Below are 10292 nucleotides of genomic sequence, written 5' to 3'. Positions count from 1 at the left end.
ATCTTTGCAACCCAGGGATCCTGCATTGCAGGCAGATTCTTTACCATCTGAGCCATCAGGGAAACCCAGTTCAACTTTCCATCCCACTTCAATTAGCTGTGGATACTGTGGACAGGAACACTTGAGCTGAGCCCTGCTGGGGGCTTAAACTGGACAGGCACCCCAAACATGGCTACTCAGGTAAGGAGCAGGCACAAGCAACAGAAGGGTCCAGACACTCCTCTTCAGTGGGGAATGTTTCATCCTTGGGGGAAAAGGAATTGACAAGACAATCCATGTCCTAAGAAGGCTGGCTCATGTATTACAGAATTAAATGTTTCAATTAAACGACAACTCATGAAATCAGCTATATCCCAATAAAAATTAAATAAAAAAAGACAACTCATGTTTCTTATAAATATATAACTTTATATATTATATATATTTATAATATGTACAGCATACAAATATGTTTTAATGAAATACTAATGGCAATCTTGAAAACAGATGTTTCAAAACCTAAGATGGGTACTGATCCATCCAGAACCCACATTCTAGACAACACCCTGGCCCAGATTTTTGTAGAAATCACAGGGCAGATGGGGTGACTGGAATGCAGCTCTGATACCCTTCCTCCTCCCAATTACCCTGGCCTTCCACTGATACCAGTGAACATGACCCCACATATACCCCAAAAATGGACTGACTCTGGGGGCCTGGGTACAGTGCCTGGCCCACAGTGGGCACTCTAGTACTTGTGGAATGAATAAAAGTGGGTGATTTTAACCACTTTGTCTAAGCCAGCATTTCCATTAACCCAGAAGATTCAGTCACAGAGCTACGGCTGGTCACGAAGCAAATGCTTCGGGTGTTTCCACTTTATAAGTAAAACAATCTACCTGTCCAAGTGCTAAATAAATTAAGAGTCTGCCACAAAGTGCCATTTCATCCTTGTGCTTGGGAATCTGGAAGCCGTAGGTTACAGCACCACTCATCTTCCAAAAGTTTCTCCACATTCGACTAGTTCATCTATTGTGCGCAGCAGATCTTCAAAGGAAGGCCTTCCCTCTGGTTTCTATAATTCAAAATCAAAGAGAAGTTGTGGGTTCCAGAACCCATCCCCAAAATGAGTTTTCACTGTTCAAACTCAAACAGCATAGCATGCCAGAGCAAGGGACTCTCTGCTTCCGGACAGGAGCACACATACATTTCCATCAGGTCTCACTGATCCGGCACATGCTGCTGCTACACTAATCTTTCTGCCCCACAGCTTTTGCATCCAACTCAGGAACCTAGCAGAGATCCCAACTACCTGTAAAATCAAGTCCTGCTAACCCGCAGTGCCCTCTATGACCTGTCCCACCCCCATGGCCTAGCCATCCAGTTTTATTTCCCACAAAAACCCTCATATGGGCTCTATGCTCAAGCAGAACAATCTCCACCTTCGTGTACACACACTAGGTCCAGTACCACCACCCCACCTTTGCTCACACTATCCCCTCCCAGCCAGCACCACTTCTTGGCCAGAAGGCCTCTTCCCATCCCAGTCAATGCTCTTAGGAGGCAAATTATAGCAAGTGACTGAGGGCATGGGCTTTGGAGTTGGACAGGACTCTTTCTCTACAGCGAAGTGGCCTTGGGCAGGCATTAACATGGTATCCCCATCCACACCATGGTCCCAGTATCCATATTTCAAAGGGTTACTTTGAGGACTAATGAAAAGCACTCAGCACAGTGCCTACCACGTAATACTTGTGAGCTAATGTCACTGTTATCTTTCAAAAGTTACTTCCATGTCTATCTCTTCTGTCATTGTTGTTTAGTTGTCAGTCAGGTCTGACCTTTTAGTGACCCCATGGACTGTAGCCCGCCAGGCTTCTCTCCATGGGATTCTCCAGGCAAGAATACTGGAGTGGGTTCCCATTTCCTTCTCCAAGGGATCGTCCCGACCCAGGGATCAAACCGACGTCTCCTGCATTAGCAGGCGGATTCTTCACCACTGAGCCACCAGGGAAGCCAATCTCTTCTATGAGGTGACATTTCAACACATGAAGAAGGAAAACTTCCAAAGACTACGAGTAAAGAGACCTGAGGAATTTGAGACTTGGAGGAAAAAATCCTCTCTGGTGAAAGAGTAAATATTTCAATAACACAAGAGGGCCACTGAAAGAAGAGCTCCTTCTCCAGGTTTGTTCCCAGAGTCCCCAACTCAGGCAACCATGGCAGGATGCCCACTTGGGAGGGAAGGGGCAGCCTGAAATTACTATCTTATTTATTAGTGTTTTCCACGTCTTCACATCTTCTTCCTGTTATTCAGATTGAGTTGAGAAGAGCAGCTTCCTACTTAAGAATCTGAAATCATGTAAAGCACGCACTTATTCACTAGGCTATAATGACCACACATTAAAATCTACCAAGCCCAGATCCCTGAATGCTTTAGAGACTGAGGAAGAAAGCACCCCAAAAATGTTATACCTCCTGCCAACATCTCAGCATCACCTCGTATACATATCTGGAGGCCAACTTTGGCTGGTGGAGTCGGTGGCCGCGAGTAACCATAGTTACAACTTCATAGTTGGTGTTTTTCTCAAAGGGCATTCTGCCTTCAGTGAATACTTCCCACATTAAGACACCTGGAAGAGGAGAAAGATTGCCAAACAATGCACCCACTTCCTCTTCAGGGCAGAGTTGAGGGGAAATGGAGCGTGAGTCTTACCAAATGACCAGACATCTGATTTGCTGCTAAAGCGGCTGTAATTAAACACCTCAGGTGGACACCACTTCACAGGAAATTTAGCACCAGAAGAACTTGTGTACTGATCATCCAGGACATACCTAGAGTAAGACACTGAGTTACGATCTCCATTTTGTACATGTTTTTTAATAACCACCCACCCACCTACCCACCCCAGAATCAAAACCCAGTTGACTGAAATCCAACAAGCATCTGGTTGAGGCTACTTGCCTCTGCAGCCAGGTCCTCTGCAATTGTTGTCTTTCTCTGAGTGCTTGAGATGGAAACACTGTAACATTCTATCTGCACTTTAACTTTTCTGTTTTTCTTTTTTATAAGGCAGTGGAGGCAGCACAAAATAAGAGCTTGCAAACTTTTTTTAAAATAAGCAATTGGTCCTTTAAACCAAGTTTTACCCAAAGGTTCCATTTGTAAAACATCTAAAGCAGAGCTGCTCTAAGGAAGAGGTGCAAACAGCATGTGTTTTTGCCCCCATGATTCCACAGAGCACAACTTAAAACTACAGCAAATAAAAAGAGCAAAATGATGTATGTACACTGTGGTGTCTATACCACCACATCCCTCCTCCATACACAACACACTCAAAACAATACCATGTAATTCTTCTATGGGAGCATACTTATGTCCTTCCTGAAGGACACACACAAGCTGGGAACACCAGTCACCCCTGGAGAGGAGCCTTAACTGGGATGGTAAACCTGGGTTCTTCAGTCCTTTTTACCATGTGTTCAGTATGCATTTACAAGAGGAAGGTGTTTATGTAGTGCAGGGACATGTAAAGTTAATTTCTACAAGCTCCATGGGAGAATACTCAGACACTTGCACAAACTTCCCTTGCTGCACAGACAAAGTTGGTGACAGTCCACCATGGGTGCCTATCAGTCAGAAGAGTTTGAACTGAGTGCAGAATGAGTGTTTCAGAAGCAGGGATCCCCAGCCGCTGAGATCTAATGCCTGATGATCTGAGCTGGAATTGATGTAATAATAACAGAAATAAAGTGCACAATAAATGTAATGTGCTTGAATCATCCTGAAACCATCCCCCACCCCCATGTCCACGGGAAAACTGCCTTCCACGAAACTAGCCCCTGGTGCCAAAAAGGTTGGGGACCACTGTTTTAGAGGGACTGATGCCAAAGCACAGGTTTTTCTGAAAGCCAGACATATATGAAAATCAAGCATGAAATTGGAGGTCTGCCTGGCAGATACAGAATGTCTTCACAGAATGAAAACAAAGAGTACTGGGTCCTTACTGCCTGAGAGTCGGCAGTTCTGGTCCCATTTCTGACAGTAATAGCTTTCAAGCCTCCCTTGGCTTGAGTTTCCTTGAGAGAGACCTGGCTGTATGACCCGGCCTTGCCTGCTCTATAACCATTCCTCATGTCGGCTGTGAGCCAACCACCCTGACCCTCTTCTGACTCCTGAGCCGGCCAAAGTGAAAGTAAAAGTGAAGTCGCTCAGTCGGTGTCCGACTCTTTGCGACCACATGGACTGTAGCCTACCAGGCTCCTCCGTTCATGGGATTTTCCAGGCAAGGGTACTGGAGTGGGTTGCTCATCCCTAATTTCAAGCTTTTGGACTCACTGTTCCTACCACCAGGATTATTTTACAGTCAGATTTTTCACCTAATTGACTACTGCCTACCTTTTGAGTCTCTTTTCAAATATCCTGGTCTCAAAGAGCCTTCCAGAGCAGCAGACCTAAAGGAGTAACCATCATCCCTGCCCCACACATCACTCAGCACCCACCGCCCCACAAACCCCAGCTTATCACTATCACAGGGGTTGGCAAATGTTTTCTGTAAAAGGCCAGATCATGAATATTTCAGGTTTACAGACCTTTGTCGAGTGAAAGCAGTCAGATGAGTCTATGTCCTCATAATACCATATTTATGGACACTGACATTGGACTTTCGGATCATTTTCACATGTCACAGTATTTTTTAAAGTTTTCTTCCCTACCATTAAAAAATGTGAACACCGTGGGTGGCTCACAGGTTGTACAAACAGAGGTGTCAGGTCGGATGTGGCCTGGAGGTTGATGTTCGCGAACCCCTGGGCTGGTACGTCACTCTGCTCTTTTCCCCTCTTAGTGCTTCTCGGGTCTTACACTTCTCTCTCCTCCTGAATTAAAGCTGAATGTGGGCGGGGACTCGAATGTCTTAGCCTCTGCCAGGCTTCAGTCTCTAATGTTGTGCCTAGCACAGCACAGGCACCAATTTTTTTAAGGATGGATGTACAGATGTCTGGAGAATCCCATGGACAGAGGAGCTTGCAGGTTCCAGTCCACAGGGTCGCAAAGAGTCGGACATGACCGAAGCGACTTAACACACATGTACAGGTGAATGAATGAAAAGAAGGAAGGAGGGAAAGAAAGGACAGATGAAATGCTTCTTAAAGTTCTTTTATAACACACTACTAAAATTACAAAAATTAGAAGAATAAAAGCACTACAGATTTGGTTATTCTAAAAACTGTACCCCAAACATATTTCTATCAAAAGCTTCTAGAAATTTAATCCTCACCAGGGAGAAAAGAAAGCAGTATATTTAACAGGCTATATACTACCACCTAGTGGAGAGAGTGGTTAACAATGATTAACGCAGTGTATACAGTACTATTATTTTTAATACATTTATCTTTATCTCAGGACAGCTAACAGGATTTCCTTTTTGCTTTATCAGTACAGATTATTTCCATGCTTATCAATTTTATAAACTAATGTGAACATCAACTAAAGCCACATAATGAAGCACTAAGGAATCATAATTTCTCAACAGTTTACCTGAGAAAAAGTCAAAGTTAACAATAAAGAGATAAATTCAGCAAAGAAATTTTTCAAAATATAGATTATCTAATTTATTTTATAACCTTATACCAAAAACACTAAGAAGCAGTAAAATAAATCTGTACAAAAATGACAGGTATGTCTAATGTTTTGCTAATGGAGCAAAAGATATTTCAAAACAGTTCTTAAATAAGCTTTAGAGGAAGAAGTTGACACAAATTGCAAAGAAAAAGTCAAGGACTTTAAAGGGAAAGGCCACAGACTTAATTTAACTCCAAATTTAGAGAAAATGGTCACATATACTCAGTCTTACCTAGCCATTCCGAAATCAGACACTTTCACAATTCCTGCCTCATTTACTAGACAATTTCTGGCAGCCTGGAAAACAACATTAAAATGGTATATTAGTGTGCAAAGTTCCACAATAAAAGTAGAAAAATATAAGTTCTGTGTATATTAAATTTACTGTAAGCCAGTCAACATTTGCAGAGGTGTATTATATGAAATTTTTTTACCCCTATGGAAATGTCTTCAACATACATGTGAAAGAATGGATAGAAAGACAGGTTAAAAGTCTCATGTGCAAACAAGGTACTATTACATAATCCTTGCCAACTGTCGCAACTAATGACTAACAGAAGAGTCAACCAGCTTTTTGCCCTCCCATTTCTATTCTTATTAAATTACCTGATTTTCTTATCGACAGTAACAACATCTCTTAAGGTCCTTAATTCAGGTTCTTACTAGGTGAGCTATATAACACACAACCACCACAGTGACGGGTGAAAAATCTCTTACCCAGAGGTTTTGCTCAATGATTGGTCTTCCCTACCCCGAACAGTCAAAAGAACAGCCCTGCATAATATAGTTTGCTTTATCACTTACAACAAATACAGTTCTAGATTAAATTTTCTTGCCCATTCTTTAAGGTTACAAGTTTCAAGAAAATAGTTTGGAATAACACATAGTATTTCTCAGAAGGAGGACATGATGACAATCATTTAAAATGCTAAAGCCATAGGGTAAGAATGTATTTTTCTTTCCTGATGCTTCAGGATTTTGTTCTCTGTGCATAGCAAATTCCACTTAAATGAGGTTATTTCCTGTTGAATGTGTTTTAGGTGTTTCTTTTAAAGTATTACTTAATGCCCATTCTCTGGGTTATCTCCATCTTCCTGTACAGATCCCCTATAATGCCTTTACGTGATGGTCACCAGGACTCCTCACCCAAGAGACAGAAGCATCAAAATCTTCCCTTAAGGGATGACAAAAATATACCCTACTGATGTCAGTATCACAGGCACAAACATATCAAAATTGCCTTCACCAAGATGTGGTATGTATAAAGAGGTGTAATCTGTCATACCCATGTAGACTACAGATTTCCATCAGTTTTACAAGTGTAAGAAAGAAGAAGGTGCTAAGTTCACAAGTTTCAAAATGACAAAGAGATGTTCTTTATCATCACTGCACATAATAATAACAATAATGCTACACATATCACATCTTCCTTTTTAAATTTTTTGTTTATTTATTTATTGGCTGCTCTGGGTCTTCGTTGCTGTGCATGGGTTTTCTCTAGTTGCAGCAAGTGGGGGCTACTTTCTAGTTGATGGTGCACAGGCTTCTTATTGCAGTGGCTTCTTCTGTTGCGGGACTCTGAGACTCTAGGGCTCATGGGCTCAGTTGTAGCTCGCAAGCTCCAGAGGGTAGGCTCAATAGTTGCAGCTTAGTTACTCTGCAACATGTGGGATCTTCCAGGACCAAGAATCAAACCAGTGTCCACTGTATTGCAAGATAGATTCTTAACCACTGGACTACCAGGGAAGCACCCCATCCCCAGCCCTTTTCACATCTACAAGTTTGAAAAGTCCTTTGCCCCTATCATAAAATGTAGTCTTTAAAAGTTTTGTCCAGTGATTGGGAACCCACCTGCCAATGCAGGGGGCATGGGTTCAATCCCTGGTCTAGGAAGATCCCACACGCCAAAAAGCAACTGAGCCCATGTGCCCCAACTGCTAAGTCTGTGCTCTAAAGCCCCTGCACAGTCAGTTCAGTTCAGTTCAGTCGCTCAGTCGTGTCTGACTCTTTGTGACCCCATGAATCGCAGCACACCAGGCCTCCCTGTCCATCACCAGCTCCTGGAGTTTACTCAAACTCATGCCCATCAAGTCGGTGATGCCATCCAGCCATCTGATCCTCTGTCGTCCCCTTCTCCTCCTTCCCTCAATCCCTCCCAGCATCAGGGTCTTTTCCAATGAGTCAACTCTTCACATCAGGTGGCCAAAGTATTGGAGTTTCAGCTTCAGCATCAGTCCTTCCAATGAACATCCAGGACTGAGATCCTCTAGGATGGACTGCTTGGATCTCCTTGCAGTCCAAGGGACTCTCAAGAGTCTTCTCCAACACCACAGTTCAAAAGCATCAATTTTTTGGCACTCAGCTTTCTTCACAGTCCAACTCTCACATCCATACATGACCACTGGAAAAACCATAGCCTTGATCAGACGGACCTTTGTTGGCAAAGTCATGTCTCTGCTTTTTAATATGCTATCTAGGTTGGTCGTAACTTTCCTTGCAAGGAGTAAGCATCTTTTAATTTCATGGCTGCAATCACCATCTGCAGTGACTTTGGAGCCAAAAAATAAAGTCTGACACTGTTTCCACTGTCTCCCCATCTATTTCTCATGAAGTGATGGGACCAGATGCCATGATCTAAGTTTTCTGAATGTTAAGCTTTAAGCCAACTTTTCCACTCTTGACTCCTTCACTTTCATCAAGAGGCTTTTCAGTTCATCTTCACTTTCTGCCATAAGGGTGGTGTCATCTGCATATCTGAGGTTATTGATATTTCTCCCGGCAATCTTGATTCCAGCTTGTGCTTCTTCCAGTCCAGCGTTTCTCAGGATGTACTCTGCATCTAAGTTAAATCAGCAGGGTGACAACATACAGCCTTGACATACTCCTTTTCCTATTTGGAACCAGTCTGTTGTTCCATGTCCAGTTCTAACTGTTGCTTCCTGACCTGCATACAGATTTCTCAAGAGGCAGGTCAGGTGATCTGATATTCCCATCTCTTTCAGAATTTTCCACAGCTTATTGTGATCCACACAGTTGAAGGCTTTGGCGTAGTCAATAAAGCAGAAATAGATGTTTTTCTGAAATTCTCTTGTTTTTTCGATGATCCAGCAGATATTGGCAATTTGATCTCTGGTTCCTCGGCCTTTTCTAAAACCCGCTTGAACATCTGGAAGTCCACGGTTCACGTATTGCTGAAGCCTGGCTTGGAGAATTTTGAGCATTACTTTACTAGCATGTGAGATGAGTGCAATTGTGCGGTAGTTTGAGCATTCTTTCAGATTGCCTTTCTTAGGGATTGGAATTAAAACTGACCTTTTCCAGTCCTGTGGCCACTGCTGAGTTTTCCAAATTTGCTGGCATATTGAGTGCAGCACTTTCACAGCATCATCTTTCAGGATTTGAAATAGCTCAACTGGAATTCCATCACATCCACTAGCTTTGTTCATAGTGAAGCTTTCTAAGGCCCACTTGACTTCCCATTCCAGGATGTCTGGCTCTAGGTGAGTGATCACACCATTGTGATTATCTGGGTCGTGAAGATTTTTTGTACAGTTCTTCTGTGTATTCTTGCCACCTCTTCTTAATATCTTCTGCTTCTGTTAGGTCCATACCATTTCTGTCCTTTATCGAACCCATCTTTGCCTGAAATGTTCCCTTGATATCTCTAATTTTCTTGAAGAGATCTCTAGTCTTTCCCATTCTGTTGTTTTCCTCTATTTCTTTGCAGTGATCGCTGAGGAAGGCTTTCTTATCTCTCCTGGCTATTTTTTGGAACTCTGCATTCAGATGGGAATGTCTTTCCTTTTCTCCTTTGCTTTTTGCTTGTCTTCTTTTCACAGCTATTTGTAAGGCCTCCTCAGACAACCATTTTGCTTTTTTGCATTTCTTTTCCATGAGGATGGTCTTGATCCCTGTCTCCTGTACAATGTCACGAACCTCCGTCCATAGTTCATCAGGCCTGCACAGCAACTGCTAAAGCCCAACTGGCCCAGAGCCCCTGCTCTGCAACAACAGAAACCACTGCAATGATAAGCTCATGCACTGGACCTAGAATAGGCCCTCTACTCGCCACAGTTAGAGAAAGCCATGTGTAGCAATGAAGACCCAGTATAGTCAAAATAAATAAATATATAAATTATTTTTTAAGTTTAATGAAAGAAAAGCCCAGGGCTAGATGATTTCACTGGTGAATTCTATCAAACATTTAAAGAAGAACTAACACCAAACTTGAGTTCTCAAGCTCTTCCAAAAAAATTTAAAAGGTACATTTCCAATCTCATTTAATAAGGTTGACATTACCCTAACACTAAAGCAAGATAAGGACACAAGAAAATAAAATTATAGGCCAATATCCCTGATGAACACAGATGTAAAGATCCTCAACAAAATATTAGCAAACAGAATTCAACAGCACATTTCAAATGATTGCATGCTATGATCCAGTGGTATTTAATCCTGAGATACAAGGACAGTTTGACATATGCAAATCAAAAAATGTGAGGGACCACACTAATAGAAGGAAAGATAAAACTGATTATTTCCATAGACACAGAAAAAGCATGTGACAAAACTGAACATCCCTTGATTTCAGGATTAAAAACTCTCAACAAATTAGAAGTAATGTACTTCAAAGAAGTAATATACTTCAACATAATAAAAACATATATTACAAGCTCACAGCTAACAACAT

The 10292-nt window shown here is 42.2% G+C and overlaps 1 protein-coding gene across 11 annotated transcripts in view; it reads right to left on the bottom strand.

Annotated features, from left to right (window-relative positions):
• Window positions 1-420: 420 nt before the first annotated feature.
• TEC (tec protein tyrosine kinase) overlaps window positions 421-10292 on the bottom strand; it is a 154606-nt gene continuing 144734 nt past the window's right edge. For 10 of the 11 annotated variants that reach the window (XM_061146024.1, XM_061146025.1, XM_061146027.1 and 7 more), the window contains 4 exons: window positions 5835-5899; window positions 2696-2814; window positions 2455-2612; window positions 421-1054 (listed from right to left, as the gene is read on the bottom strand). In XM_061146024.1, coding sequence (XP_061002007.1) covers window positions 971-1054; window positions 2455-2612; window positions 2696-2814; window positions 5835-5899 — 426 coding nt within the window. In that variant the 3' untranslated portion in view covers window positions 421-970. The remainder of the gene's footprint in view (window positions 1055-2454; window positions 2613-2695; window positions 2815-5834; window positions 5900-10292) is intronic. The other variant, XM_061146023.1, reaches the window with a different exon arrangement.

This window comes from Dama dama, chromosome 6, assembly GCF_033118175.1.
Source record: "Dama dama isolate Ldn47 chromosome 6, ASM3311817v1, whole genome shotgun sequence".
Taxonomy (NCBI): Eukaryota; Metazoa; Chordata; class Mammalia; order Artiodactyla; family Cervidae; genus Dama; species Dama dama.
This window is presented reverse-complemented; position numbering and strand designations above follow the sequence as displayed.